Here is a 16,644-nt window from a genome sequence, read left to right as displayed (position 1 = left end):
AATTTAAAAGCCAAATTTGTAGGTCTGGTATATCAAACCCATTAACCCCATCACATGATCATCAACGCATGGCCGAAGTACTATGACACAGTGAAGACACAACAAAGTTCATTATCACCAAAAATTCAACTAAATCATAAGATAGATGGAAACCTTGTTGGTCCTTTCAACTTCATTCGTGATTTGAAGACGGTTTTTCAACTTGAAACACCCCTCCTAGATTAGATATCAACTCTGCCAATGGGTTTAGCAATGTTTTAAGAACAATATGAAAAGGGATCTTGATCATGTAAAAATCAGATGTGGAAGAACATTTGACTCCAGATAGCAAAAGGTGAAAGACAAAAATTTCTTTGATGTATTCCAGCCAACACATTGTACCTCAAGTCTAAAGCCGAAGTACAAAATAAAAAAATGTGGTTACAGCTAAAGAACCTGTTTTTCTTGCTTGTATTGAACCTGATGGAGAGAAAATGAATTCATCCAGAAGCAAGCAAAGAGGCAGATTATGCTGCTTGCATAATAATTACCCTGCCAATAACTTGATGATAAGAATTACTAGTAAAATGTAAAAGCTTTGCATCAAAAAAATTTGGACCCAATTAGTGGCAGCAGGTTCTCAAACATTTTTCGTTAGAAATAAACAGGCAAAGTAATATTTATATAGCAGTAATACAAATTCTGTACAAGTGTCATGCCATGTTTGTAAAAAAACAAAGATAAACAGGAATCAGTTTAATCATTTAACTAAAGATACTACTTTAAGTCGGATTTTCATCAAACAATGTCAAAACCCATTGTTATCTCTCAGGTAACATTTACTAAATATGTATTTATGGAAGTGATTATGTAACAATGCTTTTTGAAGAAAACACCAAGATAATTTGGCTCCAGAGAATTGACTAGAAATATTAAACAATGATGGTATTGAGATACTCCATGGAAAGGCTAGTGATTAGGCAGTGAAAGACGAGCACTGTCCACAACGTAAGAGTGCCCATCATAGGTTGCATGAAGGCATGTATGGCCTTTGTTGGGGGCTCCAACTGGTTGGGAAACCCGCGGCCCACACTCGATCTCAGAAAAATCATAATTAAGAGTCATGACTCGTGGTGAGCCACACACGGTGTTAAAACATGGTTAATTGTGCTTAGAAGTTAAAAAGATAAAAGTTGGTATGGGACTGACTATCATACGATGCTAGTTTCACGGTCCCAATGCTATCCCAATTATCTTTAGAAGAAAATAACGTTACGCTCTGATCATAAAAACCAGCTGAAGTGTTTACTCATTCATGGAAGGCAATATCCAGCATTTCTTACACCAGTTGCATATTTTAATTCATGCAATATACATCCATTCAATATATATATCCATATGACCCAGGCACTACCAGTGTAACATTTCAATACCTAAAATCCTTATGGAAATGCAAATTGAGAAATAAAAGCTTCCACTCCAGAAACAAGAAGTCAACTGGAAAATGTAACTCTTTAACCTTCTCTCTTTCGCATCAATTAACAATCACGAAAACCTACCAACCCTATCATGCATTCTGCTCATAAGTCTTACAAACTAAAATATGTATGGATGTTCAAACAGTGTAGGAAATTACAAAAGTAACATTCAACGACAACCGTATCATCCTAAATAGCCAGCATTCTAATTATAAGTGTGTGGACTACAATATGCATTACCATTCAAAGAGATGGAAATTGCAACAATAATCATAAGTCTTACAAACTAAAATATGTATGGATGTTCAAACAATGTTGGAAATTACAAAAGTAACATTCAACGACAACTGTATCATCCTAAATAGCCAGCATTCTGCTTATAAGTGTGTGGACTACAATATGCATTACCATTCAAAGAGATGGAAATTGCAACAGTAATCAACTACTAATCTTTATCATCCTCAACACTCAGCATTCTGCTCAAAGGTTTTACAGAATATCATATGCATAGCCATTCAAACAGAAATGGAAATTGTGAACATAATATTCAACTACCAACTTTGTCATCCTGAAAACCCAGCATTCTGCTCATGGGTTCAAACTATAATAGGCATAGTCATTCAAACAGAGATGGAAATTGTGAAAGTATTATTAAACTACCAACCTTATCACCCTAAAAACACAGAATGCCATAGCCATGCCAACTTTGCCATCCTAAATAAACCAGTGTTCCATTCATAAGTGTTACAAACTATATTACGACAAAACAGAGATGGAAATTTCAAAAGAAGTATCCAACCACCAACTTTACCATTGCAAATAACCAGCATTCTGCTCACAAGGGTTACAGACTATAATCTGTAAAACCATATAAAACAGAGATGGAAATTAAGAAAGTAACATTGAAACAACCAACCTCATCATCCTAAAAAGCCAGTATTCCACTAATAAGCATTACAAACTACATTATGTATAACTGTTCAAAGAGAGGAGAAAATTAAGAAAGTAATATTTAAATACCAACTATACCATTGTAAATAACCAGCATTCTGCTCACAAGCGTTACCAATTATAATCTCAATAGCCATTTAAACAGAGAAGGAAATTAGAAAGTACTATTCAACCACCAACCTTATCATCCTAAACAACCAGCATTCTGCTCATTAAGTGTTACAAACTATAAACAACCAGCATTCTGCTCATTAAGTGTTACAAACTATAATATGTATAACCATACCAACAGAAAAAGAAATTGAGAAAGTAATACTCAACTACCAACTTTATCATCCTAAGTAACCAGCATTCTGCTCATAAGTATTACACACTATGATATGTATAACAATTAAAACAAAGTCGGAAATTGCAAAAATAATATTGCACTACACTTATTTGACATGAACTTAGAAAAGAATGAATGTAAATTTTCCACGATTCCAAAGGCCAAATTGAGAGCCAAAACGCAGAGAAAGCATGGAAGCTTCATACCTTACAAGAGCATCCAGTATTGCCAATGTTATCCTCTCGGGAGGCTTTTGCAAAACCGCAGACAAGTACACTCTCGACCTCCCGGCACCATCTACCTTCTCTCCTACCACCCACTTGAGCTTCTTATACCCGAAAGCTCTCGATCAATCTCGTGACCACCCTCTTCCTCTCATCATCCACACAGTGATAATTATCCAACCAAAATCAAGCCCCCAGTTCTCAACACCCTGTCAATGTCAAACATGAGGAACTCCATGCCCTCGCTCTTCGTCTTGTCCACGGCGCCCTCGTCGAACCCCTTGGTCGTGTGCACAAGATCGAACACCGAGTCGTAGAACGGGAACCGCCCGGCCGTGCTCATGAGCAGCGGGAACACACCTCGTGACGCCATCATCGCGCCGGAATCAGAGTCAGAACTAGTGGTGACGATCGTGACATTGCGCTCCGCCATCCTGACCGCGAAGTCACCGACGCCGCCGCTGATGTCGAGGCCGGTGCGTATCGCGCCCTTCCCCATTTTCAGCACGTCGTCGATGAGGAAATCGTTCTTGCCGCGGAGTTTGAGCCAGATCTGGTGGGCGATGGGGGTGGGGGCGGGGAGAGAGGTCGAGGGGCGCGTGAGGCAGCGGCGGCGGGGAAGGGGGTCGCAGCCGCGGACAATGAGCTTGGTGACAAGGAGGGAATCGTTGGGGCACTTGGACCAGGGTTTGTAGGAGGAGAAGGAGGAGAGGAGATCGGTGGAACGCGAACAAGAGTGTGAGACGGAGGAGATCATCTGGGTGATCCCGGACTTGGAGTCCTTGCCCAAAGGAAGGGGATGGCGGGAAAGGAAGAGGCGGAGATCAGAGGGGAAGGAGGGATTGAGTGGGTCGAGGGAGTCATACCCGGAGAGCTCGCGCTGGATCTGGTGAAGCCGGCGCTCGGAGGCGTCGATCTCACGGAGGATTAGGGCGACGTGCTCGGAGATGAGGGAGAGGTTCTTGGAAGGCTGGGAGGCCGGGAGCGGCGTGGAGGTGAAGGCGTAGAAGGCGAAGAGGTTGGTGGCGAGGACGGAGGCGAGCATGAGAAGGTGGAGCGCCGACGAGCACAGCGTGGCTCGCCGGAAGCGGGCGGTGCCGTCGCCGATCTTTAAGGAGACGGAGCCCATGGTCGCGCGGGAGAGGGAGGGCGGTGAGCGTACCTTGCGATCACCGTGCGTCACGGGATACACACTGGCTTAGTGGAGTGAAGCTGGGGGTGATGAACAGCGTCATTGTCGGTATCGTTTATATAAGAATGGATTCTATGGGGTTCTGGTGTTCCTGAAGAATCAATGTTATTGTGTGTCTTTGTTATCCGGTGCCTGAGGGTAGGGATGTCAACGGGGGTGGGACTCAACAGAATGGAGGGGAGTCATCTCGCCTGATTCTGAAACCATAGTATTCTCCAGGTTCAACTCTGACTTCCCAAATCTTTTCCAACTCTCATTGAACCCGTGTTCATCTTGCCTGGTTCCAAAAATAAGATATTTTCTAATTCTCTCTATCACCTTTTATTTTTGGAGACACGTGTTAGATTGTGATAAGAAAGAACTGGGTGAGATAATTTTTTTAAATTCGGATACAAGAAAAAAAATTCTTCGTCCCATTCTTGCTCTTGTCCTTGCTGGGATTAGGAGTTTAGAATCCCTGCCCCGGATTTTTTTTTTTATCTATTAAATACATAAAATATATTACGTTTTAATAATTTATATTTTTATTAAATATATATATAACATTTAAATTATATTTTTTTTTAGGGACTGGGTGGGGCGGTAAAGTATTCGTCCTCCCGGCTCTGTTCCCCAACGGAGATTTACATCCTCGCCCCTGAGCAAATTGACAGCTCTCTATGTAAGTGTGATTTATGGGTGTTTTTATTGGATGGGTACAGGATAGTTAAGAGATGGGCTGACGTTGAGAATTTAGGAAAGTGGGAATAGATCTGGATCTTAGACTACGTGATCAAATACTAAAGAGAGAGATAGAGAGAGATTTCAATTATTAATTTTTATTTATAAATTAATAATTAATTAATAATTAATTAACAATTATTAAGATTTTAATAAAAAAAGATTAATTGCAGCGGATGTTGGGGAGTGGATGGTGGAAGACTGGTTGGGATGTCTGATCAAACATTAATTGAACATTATTAATAAAAAATTAATTATAAAATAATGAATGATTTTAATTAACAAGTACCAATATGAAAAATTTTAATTTTGTGGTGTTAATTTTTTTAAAAATTTTATAAAAAGTTGAGAACCATAAGCTAGCCTAACGGTAACTATCCCGTGATTATGATTAAAAAGTCTTGAGTTTAAACCTCTCAAATTATAATTTACATTCTAAAGTTTTTATATGAAAATTTTGTGTGAGAATTATTTCTCGTTTTTCACTCTAGAGTAGTATATCAAAATTATCTTTAAAAGATCAATCAAATCATCGTAATCTGGTGTAACTTTGTTGATTTGTCGATATTGTAAAAATTTTGTGAAATTAAATTTGATTAGGAATAATTTTGATTTTAATGGGTTGTTTTGAGTAGACATTCAAGTCAACTCCAATTATTTGATCGAGAAGACCTTATTTAGCAGCGTGCGTACATATATATATATATATATATTATTTTCCAATTATATATATAGATATAGTAGTTATATTCTCTTTCTCCATCCAAAGAGTCTAAACACTTTCTTCATATTTCTTATTTATTTCGTAATAATAGTGTCTTAAATTAATAAATAAATTATGAATTATTGAGCTCAGTCAAAACATTGCCAATAAATCCAAATATTTTGCGGTTGAAGATAAGTGAAGGATAACATATTTTTAATGGGAGATAAATTGCTTGTACACTTTAAAAAAAAAATGGATAATTGCTTATATACCTTTTAAAAATCATGTGAGATAATACATATTTTTATTGACAACTAAATTTCTACTCACTAAACTTCACATTTTTTTAAACAAATTCTTATCCATTTGAAAGCTGTCATGTGGTTTTAATTTTAAAATATAATAATAATAATAATAATAATAATAATAATTTTATTATTATTATTACTATTATTTTGACAAAGACAACAAACACCCAATTAAAACACACACCCAATTAAAACACAGATAAATACAAAAATGCACCAATTACAATGGCTTAAATGATCTCCTAATGATAACCCCTTGCTATGTAACTCTGACATCGAGGACGAGAGATAATACTCACATAGAACTTCCACAAGGGATCAAGTGATTATTTCTATAATAATGATTATTTATGTAAAAAATCTAGCATGTCAAAAAATGTATATATAATAATAATAATAATAATAATAATAATAATAATAATAAAAGTGGACAAAGTCACATGTCAAAAAACATGTACCATCAAAAATTAATCACCCTATTCATACGCTCTCATCCGGTGGATGTAAGGATTAGACTGCAACTCCGCTTTTATAAGTAGAAATTTTTTTTAATATCACTATATTCGGTATATTTTAACTTTTGGGTAATAAAATATGTTTTTTTTACCGTGAAACCATTACCAATAGAATAAACGTCCTTTGGTATCTAAAAAATATCATCACTTGCTTTTTTGTAAGGTATAATATATATATATCTTATGCTATTAAATCGTTTTAGTGCAAAATACAATTTCTGACATGAAATATTTATTGATAATTATGTAAGCAATGTTACTTTTATCAACGAGATTTTCTATATTTCACCTTTTAACTTTCGACTGAGAATCCACACATAATATTTGTAGATATATTTTTTATTAATGTGAATTTTGATAGGTTGGCTTTTGTTGCCACATTTGCAATTATATGATATTTTTTTTATAAATCTTTGTCAAGGAAGGGCTACTGTCAAAAAGTATAAAGTATAAAAAAAAAATGAAAGTGCCACCAATATTTTAGTCTATTAGCAATTTAGCATCTGATCCAATGCCTATTATGTTTGTGTTTTGTATTAAGAGGGTGAGTTCGAATTTTAACTTATACAGAGTGAGAAGATGGATGGATTGAGGTATTAATTTTTTTTATCTGTGCACATCTCTGGTATGACTTATTCATTTTGTAAAAAAATAATATTATATTAAAATAATAAATTTTTAAAATTACAATAAAATATTATAATGGTTCACCAATTATATAAAAAATTTATTTCAGTTTTAAAATCTAATAAACATTGTAACTTTTTATTCCTTAACAATACAATTACTCACTTATAAATTAAAGATATTTGTTCATTTTATTGACTTAATAATTTCAACCGAATTTAAAATAAAAAATAATCCATTAAACTTACTATTCATTTTTATCATGAATGGGAATGGGGAATAGGGGATGGGGATGGTAATGAAAAAAATAGAAGGAGATGAGAATGGAGGGAATGAAGAGGAGGATGAGAATAAAAAATTTGTTTGGTTGGAGGAATAACTTTATGAGAAGATAAAAAATAAGATGATGGGATATAAAGATATTACTTTAATACCCTTTATAATAAAAAAATAATATTTTTATAAAAAAATATTTAAATAATTTTAATTTGTAATGTATTTCAAATGTGATTATTTATTTTAGGGGAAATTATCTAAAAGTCTCTGGAAAGTTTCAAACTTCCACTGCAGTCCCTCTGACAATTTTATTTCCCATTAGATCCCTCTTTTTTAAGCCAAGTTCTCTTTAGCCCTTGGTGTTATTTCTATTAGTTAAGTGGAAGTAAAATGACTCAAATGCCCATGTACCCATGTGAGATGGAAGGAAAAAAAACCCAAAAAGTTTTCCCTCCAAGTCACATCACATTTTATGTAAAGAATGGCCATATCTTCCAATGAAGGTTTTTTGTCAGAAAAGAAATGATATTTCAGTCCTCTTCTTCTCATTCTTGCCATTGTTTTTGAACTACTGCTTTCATTTTTTTTTTTTTTGTGTAGATTCTTAAAAGTTGTCTTTGGAACATCATTTGACTTAATCTTCAACTGATGATACCCAGTCCGCAAGTTAATCTTAGAGAACACCTTCGCTCCCTTCAACTGATCAAACAGATCATCAATTCTCGGCAATGGGTACTTATTCTTGATTGTCACTCGATTTAATTACCGGTAGTCAATGCATAACCTCAAAGTTCCATCATTCTTCTTCACAAAGAGAACTAGTGCACCCCAAGGTGATATACTTAGTCGTATAAAACTCTTGTCTACAAGATCTTAAGTCATACCAGAGATGTTGACGGATCCAAGTTTGGTTTCTTTTGCTTTTCTTGTTAGTTTTGAGGGTTGTGAGAGTTTTATTCTTCTTAGATCTTCTTACTAGAGTGTTTAGCAAACCCTAGGAGCACTCATTTTCCCATCTTGAGCATTGTTCTTCATTTCAATTGATCAAGTCATTGATGAGGTTCTCATTGCTCGTTTGGTTGTTCAAATGCTTCTAGGAGGTGAGACTTCAATCAAGGGGAAAGAGCCGATGGAGAATTAACACCGGGGTGTTTTAGCTCACCAAGTTTGTGAGTAAGATTTACTAAATCATGGGCTATAAATCATGCATGCTTTCTAATACATAAATTGCTTGCCTTTGAATGATAAACTTCTTGTTGTTAAAACTCTTGAAATGTTTTCCATGGGATCTAGAAATCACGATAATTTATGACTTGGCTTATTTAATGATTGTTGGTAAAGATTATATATATTATTTGTGGTTTGGAAACCCTATGTTTTAAAATATATGTTTTCAAGTTTTGTATTTTCAAGAGATTTGATATTCTTGGCATAATGACCAAAAAGGCATGTATGAACCAAAATGAATTTCCTTGTGATGATGCTATATTCGAAATATATTTTCAAAGATTACACTTGTATGATGTTCATGATGAACTGGTTTCAAAGAAGATTTTATAATCAAGTTATTCACTCTTGAAGTGAAAGTTGTTTACATGAAAACTTGTGATCTCTTGATGAGACTTATACTATCATATTGATGTGTATATTGAGCCTATGGCTGGATTGTTATTTAAATGTTTTGATGGTGACATGGGGGGATCCCCAATACCTACTACAGTAAGGGTTAGAGCTTCCAATGGCCGACCTTGTTGGGGTGGCGTGGAGTACTCAGATGATGTTTCACCCTTTCAAGGGGGCGTACAGAGTTTGAAAGGTGTGCAGGGTTAGGTGCCCTGAGTTACCACACGGGTTCCCCAACGGCCAACATACGCGCATCTTGGTGGTTTCTGACCTAATCGAGGCCACGGTTAGCGAATGAAGGGTTTTCGAAGCTAGTTGTGATACTATTGATTGTTTTAAATTGTTGATTTATTTATTTCTAAACATTTTTAGCTATGAGTTATTAAAGAAATGTATGAATTTGGATTTCATACTTGTATACATTCCGTGATAATGTAGAAGGTGTTTATCGTTCATTTCTTATGTTATAATTGCTATTTAAAGTATTTTAAATATTTTGAGAATCGAAGCATATTGTGACATTTTATTTTTATTCAATCATCTATAAGATGTAGTTCCATGTTTAGCCCCTCACTGAGAAACTTAGTTACTCATCCCCTCTTCTTTTCCCTCCCAGGTGATAGCACAGCAGACAGAGTAAAAGCGTGAAATGCTTGACAGAGTTTATTTTATATTATATCTTCATATTTGGTTTTACTTCTCTTGGATATTCCTAATTGTGTCAGTCAGGACTATGTGATGTATGAGAGTTATATCCAGTGTTTTGGGGGATATTATCCTTATTGTTATAGCTTTTCGTGTTGTGATTATCCATGTTTTTATCTTGTGTTTCAATGTTGTTCTTGTGTAATAATGTTGTTGTATGTCCTCATTGTTAAATTATTTCTTGTTATTATAGAATATTGTACAGGGAACAGGATAGCCTTACGGCGATCTAGGGTTGAGGCAGGTGTATAACCTCCCTTAGGTTATCATGGCGGTATGTCATGTGTGGGACCCATGGGACGGGGCGTGACAGAAGGAATGCAAACTCGCGCCCGCGCACTGGAAGAACAGCTGCATACCATCAGTGAGTAGTTAGCCCTCCACGATTCCATAATCTCCCAACTTGACTCCTTTTGCACCAAAGTCCAACACCACACTACCACCATGCAGCAACATACCGAAACCATAGATCTGATGCAAACGTCATTGACGACACAACAAACTGTTATGTCCGAGATGATGACAAAACTCACCGGAATGGAGACAAACACATCCCAACCCCCCTTCTACCCGTACTCCATTGCTCTCTACCCCAAACACCTCTATACCAACCCTCCAACCAAATACCCGACTATTCAAACTAGAAGTTCCCATGTTCACCTATGACAATGTGCTTAGCTGGGTCTTCCAAAGAGAGCATTTCTTTCACTTCCACCAGATCACTGGCGATCAACGTCTACACATCGCAACATTTTACATGAGTGGCCAAGCACTCCAAGGGTACCATTGGATGCACACTACAACACAACTCACTAGTCGGGAGGTATTCGTCCAGCAAGTAGAGCTCTATTTTGGACCCTCTTCGTTTGTTAACCATGAGGCCCAAATGTTCAAGTTGAAACAAAGAAGTACTGTCACAGCTTATGCCGGTGAATTTGAAACACTATCCACTCGTATCTCAGGCTTAAACCCTGTTAAACTTCTTAATTGCTTCCTCTCGGGCCTTAGAGATGACATCCAATGAGAGCTTTACCTCCTCAAACCTGTAAACCTTCATGAAGCCATAGGAATGGCTAAACTAGTGGAAGACAAATGCAATGCCGCCAGACCTCGTCACTGGACCAATCCTCCATTCCGTCCATCACCTCCACAAACAACACCAACTCCACCAACAAACAAACCTCCTCTAATTCCCATCAAACGCCTCACCCCAGCTAAGATGTCCGCTAGATGTGAGAAAGGTTTATGCTTCAACTGCGATGCCAAATTCACGCTAGGTCACCGTTGTCAACACCACAGTTTCTCTGCTTGATGGTTGAAAAAGACACTAACGAGAATGACTTTCCATCTACACCGCCACCCGACGACCCTGCTACATCACCACCTCCACCAAAAAACCACGAACCAGTGGAACTTCCCAAGATATCATTTCATGCTCTCACCGGCCAACTCGTTCCAGTGATTCTCAAGCTGGCCAACAAGTTACACTGACACCTCGTCACTGTGCTGATCGACGGTGGGTCCATCAGCAACTTTCATCCATGCTAAGCTTGCGTCACACATGGGGCTCACCATTCATTCTTCACATCATCTCCGTGTCACGGTGGGGAACGACGACATAATGGACTGTGCTGGCATCTGTTTGCAGGTAAGCTTATTATTGGAGAAGTCACTCTTCAATGTTAATTTGTTCTTACTTCCAATATATGGTGCTGACGTGGTCTTGGGAGTATAATGGATGAGTGGATTGGGCCCTGTTATATTTGACTATAATCAAATGTGGATGGAAATTAGTTGGCAAGGTGAACAGATTCAATTCTATGGTTTGACCCAACCAAGCTTACACTACATGGTGCCATCTAACCTCACTCGTTTAACTACAGACACCACCCATCTATTCTATCAACTTACTATTGAACCAATTGCCCCCAACACAACCCTTGAACTGACGTCATAGCACCAACTCCATTCATCTCCAACCTTCGTGAACTCCTAACTTTCTTCTCCGACATTTTTGCCAAGCCAGAAGGCCTTCCACCTCCTCGTACCATCAATTACCATACTCCCTTACTTCCCGGAGCTTCTCTTGTCAACGTCTGTCCTTATCGATATCCATACTTCCAAAAGTCTGAAATGGAAAAGCTAGTTGGGGATATGCTCGCGGAGGATGAAGTAGCAGATAAGAGGTATTAGGGTTCTAATTTATTTATTTATTTATTTATTTATTTATTGAAATATGCCGTGGATGCCATGTGGGCATCACGTTATTTAGTTTAGGCATTCTGCAAAGCTATTAAGAAGGAATACTCATTACTCCCATGAGTTGAAAACCAAAGTGAAAATTTATTTTGTATAATCTATAATTATTTATATCTGTTTAGTGGGAGATAAAAGATAAAAGAGGAAGTTTTACTTGTGCTAACAACTTTTTAATTTATTGTCATTAGGTCTCTTGCGTAGCCCATACAAAGTAAGGCACAAGTGTATTAATGTATTAACTCTAACGTCTTTACCCATCTCTGACTTTATTTAAGTGGGGATGATGCTTATCACCATTTTTTAAAAGAAATTTTATTTGTCAAAATTTGAGTTAGTGGAACAATTTGAAAGGGTTTAGTGGGTTCATTTCATTGGTGGCCACAAAAGTTTCATCATAATAATGTTGTGGTTACAAATGTTTTTTTTTATAACGCTCAAGCCATTTATTTTCTCTCCGGGAGCACCGAATGCCACAATGGTCTCTTTCCGGGCCATTTCTGATGATTGGGATGATGCGGCTGTCAGCGGGTTTATTAAAATCATAACAACAACCCACATGGCATTCTAACTCATATGACTGTTGGACATGATCCACGTCAGTGTCGCTTCAGCTTCCTATGTGGTTGTCTCCCTTCTCTCCCCCTAAGATCACTCCAATGTCCACATTAGGCCATCAATTTTGTAGGCCACTTACCGAAAAGAGCCTGAATAACCACGTCTTCTTTACTGAATCAGAACGTCGCCGACCATTTCTCGATATGGTCCCCCCACACTACCAACCTCCCAAAGCTAACCAAATGAAGCCAGATTATATAATGAGCAAAGGAAGTTGAATGACTGACTTAATTTCACCTTCGTATTGAAGGAAGTTTTCAGCTTCATATCTGTTTTGCTTTTTTGGCCACTATATTATATTTGTCAGATTGTATGAGTTTGTAATTTATTTTAGTTGGATTTGTATCTTTGTTTGTAAGATGAATTGAAGGAACTGAATTTGAGATTGTAATTTATTTCAATTGAATGATTTATTGAGGTTTTTAATTTATGTAAGGTGATACTGAATTTGTTTGTGTATGAATTTTTCAAATAAAGTCAATATTGAATTTGATTGTGCATGAATTTTCAAATAAAGGCCAAAAAAGCATCTGGTTCATTGTCGATCTACACATTTGCAAATACCAAATATGCAAAATTGCACATTTGTTTCAAATAAAAGCAACACCAGATATGCACATTTTTTTTTTCATAAAAGCAATATTAAATTTGTAGATTTAAGGGCAATACCAAATCTAGATCTACAAATATAAAAATCCTACTCTATAAGAATTGCATAAGGCCAATACATAACTTGGTATTGCATATATAAAATTGAATCCTGTCAAAACTGAATATATGGTCATTTAACTTGCAGATATAACCTGGTAATGTAGATAAAAATTGAATCCTGTAAAAACTGAATACCTAGACATTTAACATGCATATATGACCTAGTTCTGCAGATATAAAATTGAATCCTGTAAAAATTGAATATTTGGTCATTTAACCAGCATAAATAACATAGTAATTCAGATGTGGCATAGAAACCTGTAAAAACTAAGACAAATTGAATCTGGAAAAACTAAAATAATAGGAAATTGAATAATTTCCAGGTACACATTGAAGAATTCCCTGGTACACAATTAAATTTACCAAACTGAGATAATATTTGGAAAATATGAGATATATGGGTTGCAGAATTTTGAGACATTGAACAACACAAAACAATACACAAATTGAAGATGGAAAATAGAGATGATTCATAGGTATTCAATTCCATATTTATAGTCAACACAAATATCAACACACAATTGTGAAACCTAAGCAATTCCCAGGTACACATAAAACAATGAATAATTTGATCAAAGTCACAATTGACATTCCTTAAGGTTACACTTACTTAAGGTTGCCATCAGTCCTGACTGGGGAAAAAGCGATGTTTGCATGTGGAGATTGAATTTCTCTTGTGCAATAGATCATATTCCCCAGGTTAGCAACACTGACATTGTTAGACCTACTGATGCTGACATTTAGAACTGGTCCTTGGCTTGTAATGTCATTGGGTTGCATAGACTAAGATTTCTAGGTATCTATGACATTAGGAGGTTGAGTTGGTTCATTCCCAGTTGTAGTACTGCCAATTGAAGCATTTTCTGGTGCAGCAGCATGTCTCCTCTATGAAGGAAACAAAGTTGAAATAATTACTACATCTTTGCAACTCATCAGAAATAGGGAAAAAAATTATAGAAACATTACAGGAGGTAGTTTCTATCTTTTGAGCCAAGATTTAGAGGTTTGTCCCCATTGTCGTGCCATCATTAAAAAAAAAATACTACTTAGCCATATAGAAACCGAAATAAAACTCATAAATGAAATTTTTGTTGTGGCATGTTGCATTGGAACTAAAACAAAATAATTTTTGTTGCATTGGAAGTGAAATAAAACACAAAACCCTTACTTTGTCACGGTGTCTTTTGTTGTGACCTGTTGCATGGCATATGCTACATTTTACTGTACGTAAACTCTTTCTTGCCAACTTTTATTTGCCTTTGCCAGAAGTGTTGGAATTTCAATTTTCTTAGGCTCTTTTCTCCTTACAGTTGCTTTCTTTCCCCTCTTTCTTCTCCCAATTGGAGGTGGGATCACTCTTGTGCCATCATTCATCTCTGGCCAAAGTTCTTAATTGTTGGTGGCGTTTATGTAATGATCATAGACCATGAGATATGTTGACACCATGTATGAAGCATGCACAAATTCCTCTGGCTGCTAATTATTGCCATATATTGCACTAATTGTATGTGGGCATGGCAAACCTGTCAATTCCTACCTCTTGCATGTGCAAGTATGCTCAATCATATCAATAATGAAGGACCCTCCAACCCTCCACCTAAAAATCTGGTGTGTAGTATTGAGCCTCTTCCTTCATTTTATCAAGATTTTTTCGGATCTTTGCGCATATCGTTTGTATTCTTCTTCTTCTTCCACATCAATTTGACCTTAATCATCTCAAGCATTGTGTAATTCCCTTATTCCTTGTATCAAGTATATACCTGTTGAAGCACTCACAAATATTGTTCAAGAGGATGTCACACTTGCTTAAAGTTCCAAACAATGCCCTGGTCCATCTTGCAAAGGGTTTATCCTCATGATCAAGCCATCTTCTTGCATCTGGATTCTCTTTTGCTATTTCTCCAAGCCAGTAATTAAACCTTTGCACATATGTTGCCTTTGCATCATTCCATAAGTAATCTTTTAGGGCTTTCCCTTTAAATTTATCCCTGGAATTTGTGTAGATATGTCTGACACAATTTCTGTGTTTAGCATTTGGGAATATATCTTGAACAACCCTTTTCAAGCCCTGTAGTTACAAATACAAAAAAAAAATCATAGTTAGCAGTACTATAATATAGTTTAAGGATAGAAAACTAACCTTTTGTTGATCACTTAGTATGGTGATATATTTGTTGTTCCAAATTTCTAAATCATCCCTCAATAGCTTTATAAACCAGGTCCATGTTTCTCTATTCTCCACCAAAATATTGCATATGCAATGGGAAATATATAGTAATTCTGGTTAATTCCTACTGCTAACAGCAATTGCCCATCATAGAGATCTTTCAAGAAACAACCATCCAATCTTATAAATGGCCTACAACCTAACAAAAATGCATCCTTTAATGGCTTCAAACTGACATAAAATCCTTTGAAATGCCCTTTATCTCTCCACAAAATTACTGTGGTCCCTGGATTACTTTGTTTAAGTTCAGCTGCATACCTGCACAGCTTTGTATATTGCTCAGCTTCATCTCCTTGACCCACTTCATTGCTAAGTTTTTAGTTCTCCAAGCTTTCATAACAGAAATTGTGAGACCATGGTCATCCTTGACTTGTTTAATTAACCCATTACAACTCCAATTTGGATTAGCCTGAATTTGTCATTGTTTTTAATGGCTAGCCACCTTGAAGTTACACAGAAATTATTGAAGACTTTCCCACAGCTTTGATCAAAGTTAGCACTTTTAATATGCATTGATGGGTTGTTTTTGTTCATTTAAGCTGCATAGATCTTGAAACTGCATTGCTTGTATGGCATGCACAAATGACCCTCTTCTTGTCATTTTGCTGGAACCAAAGCTAAAATCGGTGCTTAATCCCCCAATTTCTACAAGCCTTCTTAAGTTGGTCAAAGTCCCTAAACACCATCCCAACTCTCATTCTTGGGTTGTAGAGATCTTTCTCTTCATTAAACTCCATAAATCTACTTTGACCATCACCATCTGATTCCTGTTCAGTTAACAACTCTTCAGAACTACCATTTTCTGAGTCACTTTCTTCACCAACAAGAAATCCTTTTGTTGAACTGCTGATTTGTGAGAAAGAATGGATGTCAGTTGGTCTGCCTCTTTGTTCATCCATGACTTGCTCATAATCCTCATCACCATATGGGATATCATAGTAAGGATCTATGAACTCCTCTTCTCTAGTTGCAGATTCATCAAGCAAGCTAGTATTCAAATCCTCTTTCCATATCAGACTTGCTGCTTACTAACACTAGGGGAAAAAATAGCAAATCAGGATTTAGTTTATTAAAATTTGCAAATCAGGACATCACCAGCATATATGTTCATTAAAATCACCATTACATTTTCTCAAAGCCTATTTTCATAACTAACTTTTATATATAAAACACTCCGGTTCACAGTAAATCTTCTGAACT

At 36.4% G+C, this 16,644-nt stretch overlaps 1 protein-coding gene and 1 pseudogene across 1 annotated transcript; one reads left to right on the top strand and one right to left on the bottom strand.

Annotated features, from left to right (window-relative positions):
* Positions 1–323: 323 nt before the first annotated feature.
* LOC120250155 lies at positions 324–4,254 on the bottom strand (annotated as a pseudogene).
* A 6,447-nt stretch (positions 4,255–10,701) lies between these two features.
* LOC120284007 (protein TonB-like) lies at positions 10,702–11,123 on the top strand. The gene is made up of 2 exons (XM_039290835.1): positions 10,702–10,853; positions 10,910–11,123. The coding sequence occupies exons 1-2, from the start codon at positions 10,702–10,704 to the stop codon at positions 11,121–11,123; spliced, it is 366 nt and encodes a 121-aa protein (XP_039146769.1).
* The last annotated feature ends 5,521 nt before the right edge of the window (positions 11,124–16,644 follow it).

This window comes from Dioscorea cayenensis, chromosome 19 (assembly GCF_009730915.1).
Source record: "Dioscorea cayenensis subsp. rotundata cultivar TDr96_F1 chromosome 19, TDr96_F1_v2_PseudoChromosome.rev07_lg8_w22 25.fasta, whole genome shotgun sequence".
In the NCBI taxonomy this organism is placed as follows: Eukaryota; Viridiplantae; Streptophyta; class Magnoliopsida; order Dioscoreales; family Dioscoreaceae; genus Dioscorea; species Dioscorea cayenensis.
Note: the sequence above shows the minus strand (reverse complement) of the source record. Positions and strands in the feature narration are given on the sequence as shown.

What these genes read in the sequence shown, in the direction of transcription:
- LOC120284007 (XM_039290835.1), top strand. Translation starts at nt 10,702, where the DNA reads ATGGCTAAACTAGTGGAAGACAAATGCAATGCCGCCAGACCTCGTCAC. An exon ending in CGCCTCACCCCAGCTAAGAT is followed by an intron (nt 10,854 to 10,909) that starts GTCCGCTAGATG and finishes AATTCACGCTAG; the next exon opens with GTCACCGTTGTCAACACCAC.